The sequence below is a fragment of the Gekko japonicus genome, unplaced genomic scaffold (assembly GCF_001447785.1).
Source record: "Gekko japonicus isolate JY-2015 unplaced genomic scaffold, Gekko_japonicus_V1.1 scaffold1611, whole genome shotgun sequence".
Lineage (NCBI taxonomy): Eukaryota > Metazoa > Chordata > Lepidosauria > Squamata > Gekkonidae > Gekko > Gekko japonicus.
Genome location: NW_015175407.1, coordinates 249,748 through 276,647, shown reverse-complemented (window position 1 = coordinate 276,647; position 26,900 = coordinate 249,748). Strand labels below are relative to the sequence as shown.

General features: G+C 42.3%; 1 protein-coding gene across 1 annotated transcript in view; it reads left to right on the top strand.

Annotated features, from left to right (window-relative positions):
• EXT2 (exostosin glycosyltransferase 2) overlaps positions 1-26,900 on the top strand; it is a 125,451-nt gene that overhangs the window by 53,884 nt on the left and 44,667 nt on the right. Inside the window, exon 8 of the mRNA XM_015425727.1 lies at positions 6,991-7,122. Coding sequence (XP_015281213.1) covers positions 6,991-7,122 — 132 coding nt within the window. The remainder of the gene's footprint in view (positions 1-6,990; positions 7,123-26,900) is intronic.

Here is a 26,900-nt window from a genome sequence, read left to right as displayed (position 1 = left end):
ATGAGTATCCGATGGTGGTCCGATCGTACCAATCTATCCAAAGGGAAATATTTCTGGATCGAGGAGAAGATTCAAATATTTACAGATGCGAGTCTGGAAGGATGGGGAGCGACAATAGAACATCAACCAATTCAAGGGAAGTGGTCCGTGAACGAACAGTCCTTGCCAATCAACGTTCTGGAGTTAAGGGCAATACGACTGGCCATACAATCCTTTGCCTCTCAACTGTTGGGCAAACATGTATTAGTACGCACGGACAATATGTCGGCGAAGGCATATTTGAACAAGCAAGGGGGTTCTCGATCGACAACCTTGCACAGGGAAGCGTCCAAGATCCTAAAATGGGCAGAAAACAATCTAGCTTCCTTACAAGCAGAGCATGTGAGGGGAGTCGCCAACATTCAAGCAGACTGGCTAAGTCGACAGGAGATTCAGGAGAGCGAGTGGGCTCTAAACAAAAGGCTGTTCCGTCTCATAGCGCAAAATCTGGGTGTTCCAACAGTGGATCTGTTTGCAACACCGAGCAACGCCCAACTGGCAAGATTCTTCACACGCTACTACCACCGTCAGGCAGAAGCCACGGACGCCTTGACAGCGGTATGGCCCAGAAGTCTCCTGTATGCCTTTCCGCCGTTGCCAGTGTTACCAAAACTACTGAGAAGGATTCGGATTCTCCGAGCAGAAGTAATTGTAGTGGCTCCGTACTGGCCGAGACGGCCTTGGTTTACGTCTCTGCAAGAGATGGCAATCTTACCTCCGTTGACTCTACCGGTCTCCGAAGATATGTTGTTCCAAGGACCTATCAGACACCCCAAGCCAGAATGGTTTCGCTTAACCGCGTGGAGGTTGAGCGGTCTAGACTCATTAAATCGGGATATAGTCAACAAGTAGTAGACACCATGCTGGCTTCAAGGAGATCGTCCACTACGAGAATATACAATCACACCTGGAAGGTGTTTGTGGAATGGTCAGAGGGAAAGAACGTAGATCCTCTTCATCCAACACTGGGAGACGTTCTGGATTTCTTACAAGAAGGTATGGACAAGGGTCTGAGAACTAGTACCCTGAGACGTCAAGTCGCGGCTCTCGTCACAGTATTGCCTCTTTTTGACAACCTGGTGATTTCTCAACATCCTCATGTGACACGATTTCTTAGGGGTACCTTGCTAAAAAATCCTATAATACACCACAGGTTTCCTACGTGGAATTTAAATACGGTGCTTAATGCCTTGACTAAAAGTCCATTTGAGCCACTGAAGGAAATATCCTTAAAATATTTAAGGATGAAGGTTCTATTCTTAATAGCCATAACATCAGCTAGGAGAGTTTCTGAATTAGGAGCTCTGTCTATTCGATCTGATCTTTGCGTGTTTCACAAGGACAAGGTAGTTTTACGGATTGACCCGCTCTTCTGTCCGAAAATAAATTCAGCATTTCATAGATCTCAAGAAATTTTTCTGCCGACCTTTTCTCCAAATCCGAGTCATTCTCAAGAAAGACTTTGGCACACCTTAGATGTTAGAAGAGCCTTGAAATGCTACATCGCCAAGACGGCATCGTTCCGAAAGACGGAGGCCATGTTCGTGAACATCTATTCTCCGTACTTGGGAAGAAAGATGTCAAGTTCTGCACTGAGTAGGAATATCAGATCTTGTATAGCCCAAGCGTACACGTTTTCCAAACTTAGAGTTCCTGAGGGAATTACGGCACACTCTTTAAGAAGCGCAGCTACGAATGCAGCGTTTAACAATAGAGCATCGGTTGAGGAAGTCTGCAGGGCTGCTACTTGGTCTTCCATTTCGACTTTTATAAGGCATTATAAAATTAACATATATGCCTCAGCGGATGCAGCTTTTGGGAGGAGAGTTCTGCAAAATGTTCTTCCTCCTGATGACGACCACCCTCCCAAAGATTAGGGACACTGCTCCTGGAGGTCCCACAAGATGGCCTCCACCTCAGAGGGAGAACGACCAGTGGTACTTACCGTGAGGGGTCCTTCTCCTCTGAGGATTGGAGGACATCTTGGCCCTCCCAGGTCGTCATCTTCTACATTTGTTATCACTCTTATTTAATACTGAGGGAATATCTCTCTGAAATTCTTGCATTCCTTCCTGTTATGTTGTTATTTTGTGGTTCCAGTTTTTTCTCACTTGAGTCTTATGAAAAGTTGATAATTGTTACTTAAGTTGATTATCTTCTAGTACTGCTTTCGGAGCACCAAAACTGAGCCAGGGTGACTCCCACCACAGGAAACAGGAAGTTTGATTTGTTCCTGCCTCCCTGAGTGACAGATGGGAATCACCCACAAGATGTCCTCCAATCCTCAGAGGAGAAGGACCCCTCACGGTAAGTACCACTGGTCGGTCCCATAGGTATGAAGGTCCCAGACCACTGAGGTTATATCTTGATTAATATCTTGAGTTGGATCTCGAGACCAATTGGTAGCCAGTGCAGCTACTTCCAAATGGCAGCTGCATTGTGGACTACCTTCAGTCTCTCAAACATTTTCAAGGGTAGCCTTACATAGTGTGAATTACAGCAGTCCAGTCTGGAGGTGACCATTGCATGTATCAATGTGGTAAGGTCTGACCCAGACAAATAAGGAGCCAGCTGATGGGCCTGGCATAGGTGATAAAATGCTGACCATGCTATCATGGACACTTGCTTATCCAATGATAGCACAGAATCCAATCACACCCTGAGGTTCTTTACAGTGTCTAGAGCTGTCAGCTGGACACCATACGGTCTCGGGAGTGACTCTCCAGCTAACAGCTCAGTCTTTCCCAACCACATGATCTCCATCTTGGATAAGAACATAAGAGAAGCCATGTTGGATCAGGCCAGTGTCCCATCTACTACAACACTCCGTTATCACACAGTGGCCAAAAACCAGGTGCCATCAGGAGGTCCACGAGCGGGGCCAACTCCAGAAGCCCTACCACTGTTAGATTCAACTTCAGCCAACTCCCCCTTAACCAGTGGCCTACAGCATCCAGACACTGGGATAGTGCCGAGAACCCTGCAGTTGGCTGCTTATACAGCAGGAGGAAGTGCTCAAGTATCATCAGCATATTGATGGCACCCATCTCCAAACCTCTCGATGATCTCTGCAAGTGGGTGCATATATATGTTCAATAACATCAGTTGTTGCTGTTAGCCATTCAGTCATATTTTACTCTTGGCTATTCTGTGGGCCAGCTCTCTCCACATTTTCTGGTCTTGTACTGATTCTTTGAGTTGTTCCATGCACAGGCTGGTGTTGACTTTTATGGTGTCTAGCCATTGTGTTCTTTGGTGGCCAGGTTTCCTTTTGCCACTAACCAATCCAAGCATAGTTGCTTTTTCTAGTGAGTTCTTCCACATGACATGGCCAAAATAAGTCAGTCACAGTTTTGTGATTAACATCAAAGAGAGGATTAAACCCTGTGGGACTCCACAATTCAGTTCTCATCAAGAAGACCTCTTCTCCCTGATAGCAACCCTCACAAGAGCATCCCTGGACAATTGAGGAGAACCAACAAGGGCGGTGCCCCTCATCCCCAGGGAAGCAAGGCGGCCAATCATGACCAAGCATCAACTGTATCAAAGGCTGCCAATAGATCAACAGCACAGCATGCTTTTATCCAGATGTATACGGGGATCATCAACCAAAGCAACCAGTGCTGTCTTTGCCCCAAAGCCAGGTCTGAAGCCAGCTGAAAGTGGTTGAGGGCATATGTCTCATCCAGGAAGACCTGGAGCTGATCGGCCATTGCTTGCTCAATTACCTTCCCCAAGAAAGGCAGATTAGACACTGGGCGCTATTTGGCCAGTTCCTTTTTATCTCTGGAGGGTTTCTTAAGCAAAGGTCTGACAATTGCCTCCTCAAGGGAGCTGGGAAACAAATATAAGGCTTTAAATATAATAACCAGGCTTTGAATTGGGGGGAATCAATAGGCAGCCACTGAAGGTATTTTAGACTTGGCATATGTCCCATGTAGACAGCCATTGACATTGTCAGATACTGCCCCCAAGGTTATGATTTTCAGAGTTTCAGCCATGGTATAGTAGCTCTAAGGTATCTGATCACTGTAGAATTTTAAGGTGTATTCTGCTTATTTGAAATAAAACCAGCCAAACCCAAATCTGAGCACCCAAGTTCTTTTTGTTGTTGATTCAAATTTAGATCATGTTACACCTTCCCTCTTGTGTGTGTTGTCTGAATATTTACCATTGCCAAAGTGTGAACTGAGTGAGTCTTCCCTCTTAGCTCCAGTGTTAGTATTGGTGGTTCAACTCTGAACTTCCAGCTGTTCTCAGATGCAGGATCAGCTGATGTGTTAACAAACTTTGTGAAGGAAATAGAAGTTGGGACCTGGTCACACGGGCAGGAAAATGCGGGGGGATGCAACGTGTCCTCCGTCCGGTCCCCTCCAGGAGGAGCTTCAGCCGGGCCGCCCTCCCGCCACCCCCCCTGCACCTCCCCCTCTGCTGCCCGGTGCAGAGAGTTCCTCTCGAGCAGGAGTGGGGGGGTACGGAAAAGAGGAGGGGGCTGTGTTGTTTGTTTTTAAACGAAGTGTGCGCATGTGTCGTTGGGTGCTTGTGCGCATCCCATGTAGACTTGGAAAAAAAATCTTTTAGCGACAGGACATGGGCGGGCGCTGGATGCCACCACCTACCACCGGAAACGCGATCAGGCGCCCGCCCTTGCCCCGCGGTTTCCGGAAACTAGTACCTCGGAGGTACTAGTTTTTTACTCCGCATCTTCAGCGGGAAGCCTTGGGTTCGCCACGGGAGCTCTACGCTTCCGAGATGTGGCGCTGTGATCGCGCCTGGAAAATCCGCCTATCTTCCGTCTCTGTAGCGTGGCTACTGCTCCGTGTGACCGCAGCCTTGGTAGTCTTTTCACCTGAGCTGCATGTATTGAGTTTGAGCTCCAAAAGAAGGAATTTATTACCTACCAGTCTATGAGAATTGCTCACAAACTGCATCGAGCATTTTCTACTTCTGAATGAGAGTAGTCTATTTACATTGGGCTTGCATTTGACTTGTCCCTTCATAAGCATAGGCATCACTATTTCTGTTGCAGAATAATAATTTGACCTATGTGCAGTAGCATCACAGCCTCCAGCAGCACAATGCAACTGCTTGATTATGTCATCCAGAAAACTGTAGCTCCAAGAGCCAGTTCCTCTGTTGTGTTTAATTGTGTTATTTCAGCATGATTATATTTTTTTTGTGCTAGTCTTTCTTCACAGTTAGAAAAGTCAACCTGATAGACCTAGATTGCATTTAGCCAGCTGAGTATGTTATGCTTTTTCTTTTTGTGTTCTGGCTTTGCAAATTTTGTGTTCAGCCGGTGCAATAGAAATAAAAATATTTGCTGGCTGTCCTACACAGATTCATTCTCATACTCCTGGCTGATACTGAGCCTTGGGGAGGTTTTGAACTGCTTCTGGACACTTAAATGTGTTGAAGATCTCTGTAGGACAATTAAGCTGGGAAAAGAACTTCTGTAATGCCAGAACACTTGAGCTATGATTATTGGCATAGCATCTTTCCTTTGGGATTGGGTATACTTTACAGAGTCAATTTAGTTCCAAGGACATAAATTCTGTTTGATACAGCTTTGTATTAGAGACAATCAACAAATTAATTACCAAACACCCATTGCTTCTCTTGACGTTGGATTAAATTTTTATGACAAGAGTGACTCATCAGTTGACAAAATCATACATTGAATTTCTAATAGGGTTGGAATTCTCAAATGCTATGGCCTCTATGATGTCCTGTCCAGCGCAAGCTGCGCTAAGCCAACACTTTCTAGGTATGAGTCAACGCACGACCACTGAGGAGAACTTAAATCATCTTTATTTAACTTCACACGCATGCAGAAGATCATTTACTCACAATCAAGCTGATAGCTGGGTGGAAAGTTACATCTTGTGATCTAGGTCAGTTCTATAGCCGTGGTGAGAAAAGAGATGGGCTTCCCCTCTCCTTGCAGTAAGGGCTGATGGACAAAGAAACAGAAAAGAACAGTAAAACTCCTATCTTTGCGCCCCTGAGCTCAGGAAATTACTGTTAATGAGCCAGTCAGGGAAGCTTCTGGGACTCCTAACTGAGAACTACAATTTCCAGGTGCAACTACTCTTAAAGATACACAGCAGTTTTACTAAACTACAGTTAACGCTGGCTGGAGCAGCACATTCCCTGCCTGGAACCCTTTAGTCAGTACTTAGCATTGTTGTATTGTTTATTATGAGCTAGAACAGGAATGTCTTTTTCTGCCAAGTTCATAACTTGGAAATACTTTGCTAACCTATTCTTATGCAAAGAAATGTATTGCCTGCCACCATGTGTGCGCACACTCTCTAAAGCACAAAAGCTTGAACAACAGGATGGCAAGCATGACTAAAGTCCCGGACTGGCTTATATATCCACCAAAACAGCAATAATCATTGCAAGTAATTGGTGTATAGAGGGAGGATTTTGCAGAATATTGTGCATCTCTGTGCATAAAACATCACTTTTCAGGACTGGTGGGTCCAAACCTCACAGTGTCAGTGGTACAAGAGTTTATTTGTTTATGTTAACTATTTATTGCCTGCCTTTCCATCTGAAACTTCTCTTCTGCAGCACTTTATACATAGGGAACCATTGACTATATAAAAAGGTCGGGTTGTATTTGGCACTACTGTTTTGGTAGGAATCTAGTCTGCTATGTCCTTTATGACCTCCAGTGTCTGGGGCAACAAATGCAGACTCCTTTCAGTTGTTTCCCACATTGTAGCATGTTACTTCATACCTTTATAACTCTGTGGAGCCATTAGAACCAAGCCTGCTTCTGTCTTCAGGACTCCAGCATTGTTACCATTTTTTGATGGCAAGAGTATGCTGGAAATTGTGAGTGTATAAATATGTTTAAAAACCATATACAGATTTTAGTAGTTGATGCCTGGTGTAAATGTAGTATGATGTAGTATGATGATATTTATTATTTATTTGCAGGCAAGATGGTTCTGGGAAGCTTATTTTCAGTCAATGAAAGCAATTGCTCTGGCAACCCTTAAGATTATCAATGACCGGATTTACCCATATGCTGCTACATCATACGAGGAATGGAACGATCCCCCAGCAATTGTAAGTGGAGTTAGATTTGTGTTACATTAGTTCGATAAGCTGACCCTCTTTTTTAAAAAAATCACTGAATGAACTATTGATATGTTAGTTTGTTGCTTGATTGAACAGATTTATTTTATTGAGTGATATAAAATGTAGCCCATTTTCCCAAGAGGAAATACTACGCAATTGATTTGTAATGCAGTTTAAGCATTCTATTTGACTGAGCAATTTCAGGCAAGTTTATTTTGTCTAGAGGTACATAGATACCCCAAGTAATGTGTGAAATAGGTTTTATCTAGTACAGATACTTGTTAAATGAAGTGAATTGTACTACTCTGAAAAAACTTAGCAAAAGAGCTTTCAGGAATGGAGTTCAAGAAGCTTTAGGTGACAAATAAGTAATTGCAGTGTTTCATGTAGGTTTATTCTGTTGGTCTGTGTGAAAATAGAAACTCATTATTGCTAACTGAAGGATGACCATAATGCTATTTGATCGTTAGGCTGCAAAACAGAAGAGAAAATAGCCCAGAAAAAGAAATAGAGAAAAAGAAAATAGCACAAATTTTCAGTGAAGAAAGAATTAGAGATGTTGTTGGCCTTGCAAACATGCCCCCAGAGATCCTCAGATTTGACCTGAGTCCTGTTGGGTTTGGGCACTGACTGCCACAGTGGCACTGGTTCTGGTGGGTGGGCACATTGCACTGATTCTGCTGCTGGCCTTGCAAACATGCCCCCTCACACCACCACACCTCACTTACTTTCTAGTGCAGAGATTCTCTGGGAGACACTGCTGCCTACCTTTTTCCCATTCCCTTCCATAGGAAACAATGGAGGATTGGGGGACCTTCTTTGGATGCCCTTAGAATTGGACCCCCTTGGTCCAATTGTTTCCAAACTTGGAGGTTCTTTTGGAGAGAGGGTCCAGCAGCTACAGTACAAAATATGGTGCCCCTACCTCAAACCCCCTTCCTCCCAGCCCCCTGAATACTTGTTAGAAGATTTTTGCTATTGTCTACAATGGCCCCATGGGATATAATTGAGCTGGAAATTTTGGGGAATACCAAATATTTTCGGGTACCAATACAATACTGGTATTGGTATTCCGGTATATTCCGGAATACCGAAGAAATTCAGCTTTATTATACCCAAATCCAAAATCCCCAATTTTTTCCCCCTGCACACCCCTAGTAGGGGTATTCAACCTATGCAGTATAGTTCTTGAAATCATAGTGGCTTGCATACCCATTTGACACTGCAAAGAAACACAAGGAGGCAAATTCTAATTATCCAAACTGGAATTTGTATAAAGCATCATATACACTGTTTCCTTTTTGCCCAAACAATCCATTTCTTGGTCATCCCAGCTGAAATAACAGAAGGTATGTCTTAGTTTCTGAAATACATGTATAAATATACTCCTTGCTGGCAGTGGGGATTTAAAAAAACACACATACAAATACTCTCTGAGCTCAATGAATGCATTAGCCAGCTGTGATTAATGTTTGTGATCCCTTAGTGGTCATTCATACCTCTGGGGGCTAATATCAGAATGATTGTAAGAGCACTGAGGCAGAAACTGTGATCTCCCAGTTCCTAAATTCATACCTGGAATTGCCTTTAATTGTGCAATCCAATGCATGGGTGAAGTAGGTACAGCTTCAGTAGGGATATCTTGTTGGGGGTTTTGCCTTTAAATAAAGACTGTGTGCAAAAACAAGAGCCACACACTTTGCATAGGTTTATAAAGAAAACATATAAGTTTACTGAAAAGCAAACCTGATAAAAATAAACAGAGAATACATCCTAGCTCTAAACTGTTACATGGCTACAGCAATACTCCTTTGGGTTACAGGTTCAACACAAAGAGCCATGAACTTCTGAATACATGCATACAAGATCAAAAGCATTTCATACAAACAAGATGTTAACTGACCAATCCGAAGGTTACAGGTCACTTAATTAGGATAAACAACTCCCACAGACTTTCCCACATTGACTAGTAGTGTAACATCCTGCTAACTAACAGCATTTAACTCCACAATGACTGAAATGTAAGCATCTTGTAAACTTCAACATATCTACATTTTCAAATTGAAGAGTTAAGCCTACAGGTTAATAAAGTAGGCTAGTTGTTTGGTTGATCAGCCTATTCTGTGACTGTAAAATGTGTGTATGTCACACATCTATTGGTTGAAGGCTAGAATAATGATGACAACAGTGTACAGTTGAGTGGAAATGACTCTCCTCCCACTTCCTAGTATTTAACTTTTAGAATCCAGAAATCCCAGATTATAAATCAGCATGAGTGCAGTTTTATCCTATAACGTAACATATCCTTGTTATGCTTGAACTCTGGTGGTAAATGTTGAAGCTCAAGTTTTCTGTCTCAGTTATCTTTTTTAAACTAAAAAAAAGCCTTTCTTTTTTATTTTGTTTTGATTTTGTTACTACTGCAGCTTGGTAGAGGATCCATGTCTTTGAGTCAGCTAAAATATGACATGTTAGAGGACAAGTGTTACTGTAGATCTGTAACAAGAGAATAAGCCCTGTCCAGCAGGCAGAGTGCCTTGAAAGATCCCTGTGCCCTGCAAAGTATATATTGCTATTTGAACCACTTGTATTTGAACTCTGCAATCTGCCTTGCTGTTTGAATTCCAAAGGTTTTATATATGTTTGGATTAAACATATAACATTGCTAATTAAGGTTTCCTCTTGAATGCTGGCTGAGAGGAGGAATTGTATACCAATAACAATAAAAGATATGGATCATGTCCAAAACAATGCAGTTGTGAGGGAATGCATCCCTTCATTTCTATTTAGGTTTTTAAAAACAAGAACGTAATTAATATATTGTGTAGTTAATGTTTTGGTTTACTTCTACAAGACATGCAGAGTCAAGGGAGTATTTCACAATTGTCTATTTTGTATTAAGGAAGTTCTCCTAAACCTACACTTAAGCACAGATTTGCAAAATTATTGGCTCTGTTTTGACATAGCTGCTTTGGAGCTTTGAATTTGGATGTCATAAATTGTAGTTTAACCAACAGTATTTTAATAATCATCTAGAGAATCACTGTATCCAAAGCAATAAATGTGCTTTCTCAGCAGACCTCCATTTTCTCTGTGAATGACTGCCAGGTCACAGGCTTGCTGTGAAACAGGAAAAGGAGCCTCTACTAAATGGAATAACAGATAAACAGTGCAAAGGCTGTGTGCACATTCAATGTAGCAAATAGGATGAAGGCAGATGATGCAGTTTTACTGATGCAGTTTAAAAAGTCTGGCACTGTAAAGCAGCCTGGGTAGCTGATTACCTGGGAGCAATCTTTATGTTGCTTTGAGCTTCTTGAGGGAAGAAAGAGTGTATGTTAATGAATAAGTAAATGAATACAGTAAAGCGAAATGTGTATTAAATATTCATTAATAAAATTATGTTAAGTTCTTATAGATGATAATTTGAGGTTGCCTTCACCCAAGAACCCTCCAGTGTTTATGGATTAGTTGTGGGATCCGTCTTTATCTTATCAGAAGAGGATGGCATGAAGAAGTGCTATGTTCTTAACAAGGCCTCTGCAGCGGCGGCATATGAATTTTCTAAATAAGTAAATATAACTGTGTTTATAAATATAAATTAGTTTAGTCTGCTTGTAAGAGTAGATCGGAGGCTTAGAGTTGGAAGGCATAACTTCTCCCTATCTTAATGGAAGATTGAAGCTGTAACCTGGATAGCTCAGGCAAGTCCGATCTCATCACATCTCGGAAGCTAAGCAGGGTCGACTCTGGCAAGTACTTGGATGGGAGGCCTCCTTGAAATACCAGAGGCAGGAGGTGGGGGCAGGCTTTATTCAGCCATCTCTCTGGATATCCCCCAGGCCCCCAGTAGGGGTCACTCACCAGAGGTCATCATAGCTTCTAGGTGCCCACACAGTCAGGCATCAGAGGTCACCATGACTTCTAGATGCACACACATTCACATGCACACACAGGCACATATGAAAAGTACGAAAAATACCCCCCAAAAGAAGATAGAAGCATGTGTGTTTTATTTACAGAAAGATGCCCCCATATTCATGTCTATAGCTCAGGGGTGTCAAACATAAGGCCTAGGGCCAGAACCGGCCTCTAGGGGTCTTATGCGTCCTGTGAACAACTAGTGCAAGGGAGGGAACTGGTGACTGCATGGGAGGAGTGGGCAGAGCCACTCTGATTGTGGCTTCAGCATGGTGGAACAACCTCGTCTGTGTGGTAGAATTTGTGGGAGCATCTGCCCAGTGCTGCACCACTCCAGTCCGCCCTTATGGGTTTTCCTTTTAACCTCCCTCCTAGTCCATAGGCCTTGCAATGAGGATTCACCAACATGGAGCTTACCAGCTGCTGTCCTTTATACAGTTTATATCTCCGGTACCTGGCATTATGTTTTATGGCAAACATGGCCCGGCCCAACAAAGTGACATTTATGTCAGATCCGGCCCTTGTAACAGATGATTTCCACCCCTCTGCTGTAGCTGGTAAAGAAACTGATTTTGGTGTTCATTGCAATCCTTTTCGATCTGCCAGTGTTCCTTGTAGAAATAATAATATTTCTCAAAAGATCTGCTGTTTACTTTCCTGTTTCATGTCAAACATAATCCAGTATGCTATGTTCTTTCTAATACAGTTCTCCAATCTGAGGAGTTTGCCTTAGATTGCAGCATTTAACTTTTTGTTACAGCATTAACAACTGGAGATGTGTTTTATTAAGGTAGTAGTTTTATTTGTGCTTGTTGGGTTTAGTTGTCATAGTGATGTATTTCAATATGATATTATTAGATCAACATATTGTGCTAGTAGTGCCCTGAGAAGAGTAGCTAGAATAAAAGCTGAAGCAACTTGTCACTCACCATGATGATCTTGACTTATCAGACTTGTGTTGGAAAATATTTTGTAGTATTTCAAACAAATCTCTTAGGCTTTTTTGGAAGAGTTTTCAGGTAATATTTTATAATGGCTGTGTTGCACAAGGAATAGGGCAAAGTAACAGCTATAGCCTCTGCAGACCATGTAATTTAAGATACACACTTTATGACCACAAGTGTCTTGAAAAGCAAAAACATTTGGCATAAATATGGCCTAAAATTAATCACATAAAAAATTGCGTTGAAATAAATTGGCTAGTAACCATTGAGTGTGGAAAAATAGACATGGCCTTTCTGTAGGTTATACTTGTCGTGTATGTTGAATCAGTGCTTTTGGAAAACTCTCTTATCTAAAGGAGCACACAGAGAGCCATTCTTTAGTAGTTAAAATCTCACTTCTCAGCTGTTTTGCAGAGGGAGAGACTGGTGTCTGAAACTCACCTGTCTGTTTTCACTCCCAAACAACTGTCCACCAAGAGGTGAGCTTTTAAAAAAGGGCTTCATGCAAATGCTCCAGCTGCTGGATCAGAAGCGTGAGCCCTATGAGGAACATCTAGATGTGGGCATGGTTTCGCAGCTATGGATATGGGTGTAGAAGCCTGCTTCTATGCATATTGTGTCCTTGGCTGCTTCGTGGCATCTGTCTGGAAATAGCCACTGGTATATAAGGGCAGACTGGCTAGAAAAAAAATGCACAATGAGATATATCAGAGTAGTCTAATGTACAATTCCTTTGTGGGCTGCGAAATTTAACTACTAGCCTTAATAAGGTACATAAGGACTTGGGAGTGACTTTGTTGAAGTGTTATAGAAATAGTTGAACTTCACTAAGAAACTCTGATTTTTTTTCATGATACAGAATCATGTTCAAGACATGCTATACATTATGCCATATAATTTAATTCCATTTGTGCAGAGTGGTGAACTTTGGACATTGTATAGCTTTTCAGAAAGAGTCAGGAGAAACTGTTAATGGGATCTGATCTACAATAAAAAGTATTGGACGCACACCTTAATGTGGTGAGGGGGTTCTGTGAGCCAGCAAAGCTGAGAACAATACCATAAGGAGGTTAGACTGTGTCAAGAAGCTCCTAGCAGAGTTATTCAAGGTGGAACGGTCACAGCTGAGACACCAGACTAAGATGTATCCACCCCCTTCAGGGATCAACTGCCATATCAGCAGAAGAGAATGGACAGGGGCGATGGAGATGTAGGAATCCTTGAAGGATAGCTCCTGGGCAGCAGCAGTAGTAGCGGAAGGTGACATTGGCAGAGAATCTCATAGACAATGGCAGAGCCTCTTCAGCTAACCCTGGTTAGCACTGTGCATTAGTACTGCACAGAAGAAAGCAGTGATAAACCACTTCTGATCATCTGTTACCCCAAAAACCTTATGATGAGACAATCCAAAATGAAAAAAGATATAGTGCTGGAAGATGGGACCCCAAAGTCAAATAGAACTCAATCAGCTACTGGTGAAGAACTAAGGACAACTACGAATAGCACTATTCTTAATGATATAACTGGACTAAAGCCACAAGGGCATTCAGTTGTTGATGTTAATGAATGCAAAAGTAAAGTCCAAAGCTGTTTGATGCATATAATAGGAACATGGAGTGTGAGAAGTATGAATCAAGGTAAGATTGAAATTGTAAAACAAGAAATGGAATGTTTAAGTATTACAATCCTGGGAATGACTGGAGTAAAGATTTGGGAATTTTCAGTCAGAAAATTACAAAGCATTTTACTCTGGAAATGAGAAACGAAGAAGAAATGGAGTTGCTCTAATACTGAGATAAGATGTAGCACAAGCAATCAGGGGCTATAATGCAAAGTCTGACCAAATAATATCAATTAGACTTCATGGAAAGCCTATGAACATAAGCATCATTCAAGTTTATGCCCCAACTACAGGTGCTGATGAGGAAGAAACTGAAAGCTTTTATGCAAGTGTCCAGGAAGAAATTGATCACACACCTAAACAAGATGTGCTGATAATCATAGGTGATTGTGATGCAAAAGTAGGAAACAAAGCTGAATCAAATATTGTTGGAAGATTTGGGCTAGGAGCATGAAATGAAACATGTGAGTGACTCACAGAATTATGTGAAGACAACAATTTGTTCATTGCCAAGACCACGACCATACAACTTGGAAAATCTACAACAGCTAATGAACTCCCACCATGAAAGCTGTCAACAATTTATTCATTGTGAACACATGTTTTAGGCAACCAATGAGATCATTGTATACATGGACATCACCAGATGGCCAATATAGAAGTCAAGTAGATTACATAAGCAAAAGAAGATGGAGAAGCTCTATTCTCTCTGCTAAAATAAAACCAGGAGCTGACTGTAGTTCAAACCATGAATTGCTAATATCAAAAATTAGAATAAAGCTGGAAAAAAACCCAAAACATTCATAGTGCCAAAACACAATCTAAACAATGTTCTTGGAGTTTAAAGACCATGTAAGGAACAGGTTTGCATTGCTAAGGTCAAGTGAACATTTACCAGAAGAACTGTGGGCTGAAACCAGAGATATTATCAAGGAAGAATGTGCAAAGATTATTCCTGTAGTCAAAAGAAAGGAAAAGTTTCAATGGATGACTGACAAAACTTTAAAAATTGCTAAAGAGATGAGAAGCAAAAGTAAAAGGTGACAGAAATAGAATTAGAAGTCTAAATGCAGCATTCCAGCTACTTACGCATAAAAACAAAGAGAACTATTATAATAACCAGTGTAAATAAATAGAAGAGAACATCAAAAAAGGAAGAACAAGAGACAGTCTGTTCCACAAATCCAAAAAAATCAAAGGGAAATTTAAAGCATGGTTAGGCATGCTGAAAGATCAACATGGAAATAGATTAACTGAATAGGACAAAATAAAGAAAAGATGGGAACAATACACTGAAGAACTATACAAAAAAGATGAAAGATGACAGGCTCCTTCCAAGAAGAATCTTTTGAAGATGAACCAACTGTTTTAGAAAGTAAAGTGAAAAGGCTGTACTGAGATAGTTGGGAGAAACAAATTACCAGGAACAGATGGAATATCAATACAGCAATTTCAAGCCACAGAAACTGAGTCCATCAAATCTTAATAACCGTATGCCAACAAATATGTAAAACAAAACAATGGCCCAAAGACTGGAAACGCTCAATCTACATTCCAGTTCCGAAAAAGGAGACATCAAAGACTGCAGAAACTATCAGACCATTGAATTAATTTCTCACTCGAGTAAAGTGGTGCTCAGAATCTTATAATAAAAGACTTGTTACCATATATGGTATGAGAAATGCCAGATGTTCAAGCTGGATTCAGAAAAGGAAGAGGCACTAGAGATCATACTGCAAATTTATGTTAGTTACTGGAGCGTATGAGAGAATTCCAGAAGAAAACCAGCTTGTTTTTCATAGATTACAGCAAGGCTTTTGACTGTGTGGATTATGAAAAGCTACGGTTGGTTTTAAATGAAATGGGTGTGCAACAGCCTCTGATTGTTTTGATGCAATCTGTACTCTGAACAAGAGGTTATTGTTAGGACTGAATATGGAGAAACAGAATGGTTTCCACTTGGCAAAAGTGTCAGACAAGGATGTATGTTCAATCTGTATGCAGAACATGTCATAAGGAAAGCTAGATTAGATTTAGATGAAGGTGGAGTGAAAATTGGTGGAAGGACAATTAACCATTTGAGATATGCAGACGACACCACATTACTGGCAAAAACAGTGAAGACTTGAAATGACTACTGATGAAGGTTAAAGCAGAAAGTGCCAAAGCAGGATTACAGCTGAACATCAAGAAGACAAAAGTAATGCCCTGACTTGGATAGCCCAGGCAAGCCTGATTTGGTCAGATCTCAGAAGCTAAGCAGAGTTGACTCTGGCAAGTACTTGGATGGGAGACCTCCTTGGAATACCAGCAGCTGGGAGGCGGGGGCAGGCTTTATTCAGCAACCTCTCTGAATATCCTCTAGGCCCCCAGTAGGGGTCAGTAACCACAGGTTGCCATAACTTCCCGGTACATGCACACACACAAATGTGCATATTTTACAAATGCAAAAAAACCCCCAAAACCAAAAAAGGTGAAAGTAATAGGAATTACACAGCTTTATGTTTGACGATGGAAAAATTGAAATTGTTCATGGTTTCTATTCCTTGGCTTCACCATCAACCAAAAGGGAGAGTGCAATCAAGAAATCAGAAGGAAATTGAGACTGGGAAGATCAGTCATGAAAGAAATAGAAAAAATCCTTAAGTGTAAGGATACATCACTGGTGACCAAGATTAAGATAATTCATACCATAGCATTCCCCATTACTATGTATAGCTGTGAAAGTTGGACAATAAAGAAAACTCAGAAAGAAAGTTAATTCCTTTGAAATGTTGTGTTGGGGGAGAGTTTTATGGATACCATGGACCATAAAAAAGACAAATAAGTGGTTTTCTAGATTAAATCAATCCTGAACTCTCCTTAGAAGCGAAAATGATTAAACTGAGGCTATCATACTTTGGTCACATTATGAGAAGACAAGAGTCACTGGAAAAGACAATAGTGCTAGGAAATGTTGAAGGCAGCAGGAAAAGAGGAGGACCCAACATGAAATGGATTGATTCACGGCCGTGACCCTCAGTTTGCAGGACCTGAGCGAGGCGTCTAGCAATAGGACATTATGGAATTAATTAATTCATAGTGTCAGTATAAGTGAGAAGTTACTTGATGGCCTTTAACACACACAATGTATTAAAATTTAAGAAAATCATTGCATTCTGATATGAAGATGTTTCATGTTAACATTACTTAGGCATTGATTTTACAAGGAGCTATAGTACAGACATAGTATATTGTTCCTGGTAGAAAACAGTGTGAAGCTCTGCCCCTTAATATTTTGGATTCAGAATAAAAGTTGTAGATATGTACATGGTATTTTGCATAAATGATCTCAGGTTGCACTTTTAATTTTATCTCTATATTTGAGGTTTGGAGCACTTGTAGGGAGGAGAACAAGATATTTGAAATTAAGCATTTATTTCAGCCAGCAAAAGTAGTTTAAAACAAGCATCGTTACTTGATAGTCAGGTAGCAGGGAAAACGTTTATGTGTGATTCTGGTTTTATTAACAATTTCAAGTGATTTTCCAAGTTAACGTATCAGTGCATAACAGTGGTTAGATTACAGTTACAGCACTATTGGTAATTAGCAAATGTCATGGACCGGCCATCTGGTACAGTTTGACAAAAATTCAGTGGTGAGCTGTAGGTATGCTTTTTATTGAGTGAGGTTGATGCTGGAGAAAAGGAGTGGATTAACTCCTCAGGTTTTGTCCTTTGACCAGTTGTGGATGAGAAGCATGATGAAATACTTTCTCAAAGGATTCCGTAAAATGCATCATACATAATAGACCAAAACAAAATAAATCAAGTTACTTCTCATCAGGTAATTTATAATTGGAACCACATTGACAGTACAGTTACCATTTAAAACAACCAAAAGGCCTATTCTTTTTAGATGGTGTAAATATAATTTCAGTAGTATAGAGTACTAGAAAGAACTTTTTGGTTACCATACCCTTCTGTGCTTCATATACTACCTTGTTTTCTTCTTGGCTTTTTAAAAGATAGCAGCCAGCTCTGGTTCAAATTGAACTTGGTTTTACTAGAATGGCTGATTAATGGCCAGCAATAAAAAATGATGGCTGCTGAAAAGAAAATGGCGGCGAGGAGGGGAAAAGACCCCCATGAGAACAGCCAAACCTAATTTTATGGCCATCACTTCAGAACCCAACAGCAGGGGAGTAACATTCAAGCTCAAGACCGATGTATAGTCCAGATAAAAGGATACTCCTGAGACATGAATGCAGGTGGTCTTAAATACAGGTGTGAGAATTGTACACACTTTGCCAGCTTTCCATTCCAAGTGATAACTGGGAACTAAAGATTCAGGTGTGTAGCTATGTTGGTCTGAAGCAGCAGAACAAAGCTTGAGTCCAGTGGCACTTTTAAGACCAACAATGTTTTATTCAAGGCTTTTGTGTGCATGCACGCTTCTTCAGATACAATGAAATGGAAACTACCAGTCCATACATATAGGTAGAGGATGAGCAGTAAATTAGCATACAGCATAATGACGATGTTTAACAGATTCAAGGACCAAACTACTATTCCAAATTACATTACACTATACATTACATTACAATCTACTATTCTAATCTATTATTCCAAATAAGAAATAAAATAAAGATGATGTATGGTCCTTCTGGGAGATTGGTGAGAATACAGGTGCAATGGCTTAATGGCTGAATGAGGTTGGCATATGTAGTGAGATAAGAAACCAAGATCCCTGTTAAGTCCTGGGGATTCCATTGTTCTGAGTGTTATAATAACTTGCAACTCAGGAATTTCCCTTTCTAGTTTGTTTTTGAAGTTCCTTTGCAATAAATCAGCTACTTTGAGGTCACCCATTGAATGTTGTGGAAGGTTGTTCTTCTACAGGTTTCTCAGTTTTGTGATTCAGTTCAGTTCAGTTTACTGTTACCGTCCTTACACCACTCATACAAAAAAATAAAAAGTACACCTTTACATTATTCCAAAAATTTAAAATACATCAATAAAACATTAAAAGCAGATTAAAATTTAATCCAGTGTCTAACTACCGTAACTACTTAACTACCATAACATTTCTGTAGTCTGAGTATCGCCATACAGAAACTGGCTACTTGGTAGGTGATCTTGGGACTTCTATCAGATAGAAAAAAAAGTAAGTCTAGCTTTTCCAGAAAGGGCCAGATTTTTTTCAATCAATAGAGTGATAATCTTATTACATGCCATTTTATACTACGGGCATATAAAAAACATGCGCTCTGTAGTCTCTGCCTCCCTTAAAGGGCAGGTACAAAGCCTATCTGTGATACGAATATTCTTGTATTGTCCTTCAAGTACAGCAGAAGGGAGGGCAGAGCAGATTTTTGTCCATTTATCCTTTGTAGAGAACTGAAGGGCATCTAATGGCCTATACAGTGTTATAAGATGAGCACGTGAATGAGCCTGAGGTGGTGTAGTTGATGTTGTTAGGTCCAGTGATTGTGTTGTCTGGGTGTTTGTGGCAGCACAGTTGACATCTGGGTCTATTGCAAGCTCTGGTACCTGTGTCCATGTTCAAATTAGATGTTGTATTATTGTTGGCGAGGAGTTGTTTGAGATCGGGGGACTGTCTGTGTGCAAGAAAATGTTTGCCCCTCCCTAATACTTGTGAAAGAGAACATAAGAGAAGCCAGTGTTGGATCAGGCCAGTGGCCCATCCAGTCCAACACTCTGTCACACAGTGGCCAAAAATACCAGGTGTCATCAGGAGGTCCAGCAGTGGGGCCAGGACACTAGAAGCCCTCCCACTGTTGCCCCCCCAAGAGCCAAGAATACAGTGCATCACTTGCCCCAGACTGAGAGTTCCTATCTATACCTTGTGGCTAATAGCCACTGATGGACCTCTGCTCCATATGTTTATCTAATTCCCTTGAAACCGTCCATTCATGCTTGTAGCTGCCGCCACCTCCTGTGGTAGTGAATTCCATGTGTTAATCACTCTTTGGGTGAAGAAGTACTTCCTTTTATCTTTTCTAACCCGACTGTTCAGCAATTTCATTGAGTGCCTACGAGTTCTTGTATTGTGAGTTCTTGTATTGTATTGTCATTATTCAGTAGAGGTTGTAAGTTGCTGATGATGCATTGAATTGTTTTGAGTTGAGAGCTGTATGTGACCACTAGTGGTGTTCTGTTATTGTCTCTCTGCAGCCTGTCTTGCAACAGGTTTTCTCTGGGTACCATTCTGGCTTTGTTAATCTGTTTCTTGACTTCATCAGGTGGGTACTCCAGTTCCAAAAAGGTCTGTTGTGAGAAATATTGGTCTGCTGTGTTATCACAGGCCTTCTTTCTCATTTGCTGTCTGTTGTGGGTTTATTCCACCCAACATAGGGTTGCCAGCTCCAGGTTGGGAAATTCCTGGAGATATCAGGGACGAGTCGGGGGAGGGGAAGAACCTCAGCATGGTGTAATGCCATAGAATCCACCTTCCAAAAATAGTCACTTTCTTTACCTGGAGACCAGTTATTATTCTGGGAGATCACCAGCCACCACCTGAATGTTGCTAACCCTCCTGATGGTGTTCTTAATATTATGTATACACTGCTGGTACGTAGTTCCTCCTTAGCCATCTGTATTGGACATTTACGGTCTTCTTTACAGAATTATTCATGGGAAACACATCCACATGCTCAGTACTTCATTCTAGTGGATTCATGCTGAAAGCAGCAAAGTAACAAAATAATTTTTCAAATACTCTGAAGCAAAGGAAATAAATTCTTCAGTAGCAAATGGAAACCTTTTTTTTTAGTTCTTGCGAATGGCAGTCTGACACAAGTGAGTTGCTTCTTCTGAAGATTTTTTAAAAAGGAACATCACACCAAAGTTAGCCCACTTTCCAAACCTCCCACTCTGGTTGGATTCCGCTGCCTTGGCTTCTTTTGCTGTCTGCGGAAAAGAGACTGCTGTCAAACAGCCAGGAAGGCCTTGTGAGTTCACTGTTGCATAGTTGGCACTTGCAGCTTGATATGGCTTGCATATAAAACTGATTCACAATGAACAGCCTGTCAATCTTGGGTTAATTACTATGGCTCCTTGTAATGAATATTACCTGGTTGAGGATAGGGCTGGCTGGGTGGGGGAGGGTAGGATTGCCTTAGCAAAGTGTCTGCACTGTGTCAAAGGAAGTGATGAATAATTATAGAGCAAGTGCTAGTTGCTCTCCTCCTCCTCTCTTTTTTGGAGGGCAGACATTCAGATGAGTTTCCAGCATGAAATGAATGTTTTCTGGCTCTACTAGTTTCTCTGTTATTTGAAGGAACCTTCCCGATGTCATGATCAATTTAATGCCCTGTTTCCATAATAGAAATTTAATTAGGCTGCTGTTGAGTTAATTACCTGTATTCTGTGCTGTTCTTCAACAGAAGTCTGAAAGACTTGAGTAAATCATGGAGGTTTGAATTTGCCCAATTTCCTGTCAAAAGTAAGGTCAGGAGGTCCCAGACTGTAGACATGCTTTTCAGGCAGGCAGCAGGGGGTTGGCTCTTAATGGTGCTTCAGCAATGCCTAAATGCCCTTTTGAAATGTTACTCCTATGTAAGGAAACTTAATTTGGGGTGGTGGTGGGGGGATTACTGTAGGATGCCAGTTCAACAGCACATATATTTTGTCCTAGCTCAGCCATTCCTTACCACCAGCCTAAGGAATAGCCTATCTGCTTGATATAAAAGAGGTTGCTTAGCTTTTAGTACCTTAGATTCCTTACTTCTTACTTCTGAAGCTGAGGCTTTCTCAATTATAAAAGCCAATCTACCATTGCAGCTTAGTTGGAAGCAGTTATAACCAGGGCTATGAAATTTGCTGCATGTGCTGCATGTGTAATAACTGTGAAGGGATACTAAACTTTGTAGATAGAACATCAGAAGACTACCCCACAGTGCGCTGCAGATTAATTGTTTGACTCTAAGAACCTTTAAGGTGCAATTTGTTTTGTTTTGAGCATTCTCTGGTCTGCAAATTTGACGGCAGTACATGGCATAGCCTTCTTGGGTCCGTACCGTTTTAAAAAACCCACTTTACTACTAATGGAAAAGTCCGCTTATTAGAAGGAATCTTGTGGTCAGAGTGTACAAAGAAGAAAACCCAAAGGTATTAAGGGCATTACGGTACTGCCACCCAGTGAACATGCCAACGTTAGCACTACTTATCTTCTCCATGGTCTCTGTGCATCACACCTATGAGATCCAGTGCACCTGCGCTGATCTCATCGGTGGTTTACCAGAGCTAAAAAGGATTTTCGCGCCCTTGCTCCTTGGCATGCGCAGGAACCCCACCATGCATGCCCAAGGGGCAGGGCATGGAGATCCCGCCAGTTCTCTTCTGACCATCGCGCTGTTAACAGCATTTTTTTTGTCGGTCAGTGAGATTTACCTCAGCGTACTCTTTTTGGAGAAAAACCTTAGTCTTTTCTTCGTATACTTCCTTTGTTCATCCCTCTTCATTGTTTCTACTAAAAAAAATTTTTTTTAAGGATTTTATTTTTCCCTCAGTTGCCGTTGCCCCCCCCCTCTCTTGCTGTCTCTTGGTCTGAGGACTTTTGTTTATGGCTAAACGTTGGGGATTTTTTAAGAGGTGCTTGAACTGTGGCAGCAAGCTTGTACCTCCTGACGGACATTTTTTGTGTGTCCTCTGTTTGGGAGAAGCCCATTGCCCGGACTCTTGTCCTCATTGCTCGAGGTTTTCTAATCAAACTCGTAAAAACTGAGCTGCAAGACTCTGCGTCACTCTCTTAGAGTCCGCCCTAACACCAACAGCTGTGCCTTCCACGATTTTGGTGGGAAAAATGGATTCTGCGGCAACTTCGGCACTCCCCCTGTCTTCGGCACCGATCGCATCTACATCAACCTCCAACATCGGTCCATCGACGTTGAAGCGTACCGCCTCTACGGCTCAGTCGGCGTCCTCTATGCCTGCTAAAAAGAAGAAAAAAGACAAGCCAGAGAAGGCACATAAAAGCTCTGCTAAGGGCAGTCATAAGTCCCTTAAAGAGAGCAGCAAGGTTGGATCATCGGTCCCCACGCATACCACTCAGTCTACACATCCGATCCCAGCCTCACTGAGAACACTGGCACTGGTTCTGCCGAAAGTCACGAATATTCCGCCAATCCAACTCCTCGACTCTCCAATTCGGCAGGTGAACCCTCCGGTGTCGTATCCTGTGTCGATCGAACGCCTGCTTTCGGCATCAGCATTGGAGCCAGATGATAATATTCTGCAATATTAATCTTGTAAGACGAGGTCTCATTCCCATTCTACTTCATTAGTGGTCAGTCCAGATCGCCTATGGATCCAGGCCATTGGCATCGGTACGCCTTCAGGACTGAGTGACATAGCCCTTCCTATTGGCATGATAGCTGCTTTCCACGCCGAAGCTACTCACCTTCCCAGTCTGCAACTCAGCGTTTCCTTCCGCCTCCGCCGCACATGGTTCCATGGGATCAGCTAAATTTTCAATACCTATATGGTGCATTTCCTCTGCCTTCATTGCTCCCCTGGTTAACCCCAGCAAGGCAGACGGATTACAATCGCAGGTCATCTCCAGTACACACCGGCTTGCCCCGCACACGCCGCTCCAGCCATTCTCCATCGGCATTGAAGCCCCCAAGACTGACCTCTCCAGATCGTTCGTCTCCCCGACATTGACCTATATTGTGTGGGCTGTCGACACCGATACTGCCTCCGACTGACCCTCCGCAACTTGCTCATGATACCTCCGAGCCCATTCCGATTGAGGCCTCTTCTGACTTCGAATCTGATAGAGTGGTTTCTGATACCCATAGCTCTCCTGCGGATCCCTCGCCAAAACCAAAGGTTTCTGATGATCTACCCATTTCTCCCTTGGAGGACCTAACCTCTTATGGTGACCTAGTTAAGAGAACCCTTGGTCTGACGGTTGTTCAGCCTCAACTATCGGTGTCGGATGCCGTCTTAGACATGGTGCAACTCGACACTTCGACAGCGATTACTTTGCCCATGTCCACGGTCTTGTTGCAATTATCCTGGGTCCAGTGTCATCTCGAAGGCTTGATCACATGTATAAACTGCAGGATGCAGGGGCTGAATTCCCTTTTATACATCCGAAGCAGAACTCAGTGGTAGTGACATCTTCCTCCAAAAGTAAGCGATTGCATTCCACACCTGCCGATCAGGAAGGGAAAAAGTTGGCCTCTTTTGGAAGACGCCTCTATTTGGCCGGGGCTCTGGGTATGAAAACCACCATCTGGCTTGCATGGCCATGTATCAATATGCTCTTTGGGAACAAATGAGCGATTTTGCTTCCCTGCCTGATGACAAGCATCAAGGAGCTTGTAAGGTCCAGAAGGAGGGCTTGCTATTAGCTAAACAACTGATAAATACATCCAAACATTCGTTGGAGACTTTTTCTAAAACCATGACTTCGGCCATTGCGTTACACCGCCATGCTTGGCTCCGCACAATAGCTCTTCAGCAAGATACACGGTCATACATCGGTCATTCCACTTGACTACGGATGCGGTTTTACAAGACATAGATAAGAGCATCAAGGCGTCTTGCACTTTAGGAGTGTCGTTCTCATCAAGGCCATACAAATCTAAATCATGGTCGTGTTCCTGGTCGAAACGTCCATACTCCCACCAGTCTCCAGATCACTCTTGGCGTCCCCGCACCTCCCTGGTGGGAAATCATCTGCAGTATTCTGCCAAAGCCACATATGGTTCTGGGCAGTCTTCCAACCGTTCAAAAGTTCCCAAGGCACAAGAATAGGGCCTTTGACTTCCCTACATTCCGTTTGCCCTTGTTCCAATCCCATGTTGGGTATACCTGCCTTTACCAATTTTTTTCCGGCCTGGAGATGCATAACAACAGACTCTTGGTTCCTTTCCATCCTTTCTCAGGGGTATTCGATAGAATTTCTTCAGAGTCCTCCAGTACCATTTTTCATCACTACTCCACCATCTCCCGCTCTTCTTCAGGAGATCGCGGTGCTGCTGAGCAAAAATGCCATAGAACCAGTGCCTCTTCCATCTCGAGGTCACAGCTTTTATTCCCGGTACTTCACTGTTCCCAAAAAAGATGGTGGGATCAGACCAATAATGGACTTGAGAGCTCTGAATGCCTTTATCGTTTACCGGAAGTTCCAGATGGTTTCCCTCCAGAACATTCTTTCTCTACTCCGAAGAGGCGTGTGGATGGCTTCGTTGGATCTCCAGGATGCCTATTTCCATTTAAATATTCATCCTGCCCACCGTCAATATCTTCATTTCGCTATCGGGCACCAACACTTCCAATACAGGGTCCTTCCCTTCGGCCTCTCCACCGCTCCCAGGGTGTTCACAAAAGCCATGGTGGTAGTGGTAGCTTTTCTGCGCCTCCAAGGGATCACCATTTCCCCTTACATAGGCAACTGGCTTCTCGTGGCACACTCATGGTCCATACTCATGCAAAATATTCACACCACGCTCCAGTTGCTGCAGACCTTGGGTCTCTGTGTGAACTTCAACAAGTCTCACCTCGTTCCATCTCAAAAGGTTCAGTTTATTGGGGCCATACTGGATTCCGTAGTGTGCAGAGCCTACCTGTCGAAGGATAGGGTGACAACGCTGCAAACCCTCTCTCTGCAAGTCCAGTCACTCCCTTGTGTCTCAGCCTTCACAATCCAACGTCTGCTGGGACTGATGGCAGCAACTACCACAGTTCTCCTCTTTGCCAGGCTATGGATGCGAGCGCTTCAACTGTGGTTTCTAAGGTCTTTCAACCCAACAAAGCAGCCACAGTCCACCCTCCTCCGGCCTCCTGAGGTCATTCAGGACTCTCTCACTTGGTGGACCCTTCTTCGAAATCTGCTTGCAGGAGCTCCCTTCTGCCCTCCACCTCCTCAGATGACGATCACAACAGATGCATCTCCAGGCAGCTGGGGTGCTCACCTCAATGGTCTATGTGTGGGCAACAGGTGGGAACAGCAGTTTCTGCATTACCATATCAATTACCTGGAACTGTTGGCTGTAAAATTTGCTCTTCAGTATTTCCAACCACTCGTTCAGGGAACTTCTATAGCAGTTCTCACCGACAACACCACTGCTTTGAGTTACATCAATCATCAGGATGGTAGTGTGTCTCATCAACTTTGCCATCTTGCTGTCGACCTTTGGGACTGGTGCATAACACACGGGATTCACCTCTCTGCAGCCCATATCCCTGGAGTTCTAAATGACAAGGCCGATCAACTCAGCAGGAGGGAAGCATCTCTCCACAAGTGGGAACCGAATTGGTGTTACTTGGAACCTCTGTTTCTTTGCTGGGGCCACCCATCAGTGGATGTATTTGCCTCCAGACTGAACAAGAAACGCCAGTTTTTCTGCTGTCGGGGTGGGGGGATCAGATCCTCAATCCCTAGGCAATGGCCTACTCTACCACTGGAACCGCAACTTCCTTATACCTATTCCCCCCCCTTCCACTTCTCATAAAAGTGATTCACAGAATTATTCGAGAAGAAGCAAACTGCATCCTAATCACACCTTGGTGGCCGAGACAGATTTGGTTCCCTTTTCTGCTCCATCTTATGAGCGACCGTCCCCACTTATTCCCGCCGGCTCCTGACCTTCTGCTTGCGTCCGATGGCCGTGTACATTACAACAACGTTCCTCAGTTAAAATTGACAGCCTGGAAGATAAACCCCCTGTATTCTCTCTCTCTCTCTCTCTCTCTCTTTTTGCCTTTGTCTTTCTTTCTTTCTTTTTTAAAATACCCGAAGGTACACTTTTATTATTTTTTCTTTTCATTATACACTACAAACATACATGAAAACAAACAACATATAACTACCACTAACAAACATAGAACATAATAAACCCCCTGTATTCTCTCTCTCTCTCTCTCTCTCTCTCTTTGCCTTTGTCTTTCTTTCTTTCTTTTTTAAAATACCCGAAGGTACACTTTTATTATTTTTTCTTTTCATTATACACTACAAACATACATGAAAACAAACAACATATAACTACCACTAACAAACATAGAACATATAACAGGAAGCTTATTCCATATTCTATTCTTCAATTATCTATTTGTTACATTTCTAATCTCATTGTCTATTTTACTAGCTTTATCTTTTCTGCGTTCTCAAATTTCCATCAAGTTATTATGCTTATATTATACCAGTCATAAAATCTCTTCCAAGTCTTTCCAAGTCCATTCTGTTCCAGCTCTCATCTCCAATGTCAATTTGTCATTCTCAGCCGTTTCAAACAGCTTATTCACATATTCTTGTTTCGTTGGAATCTC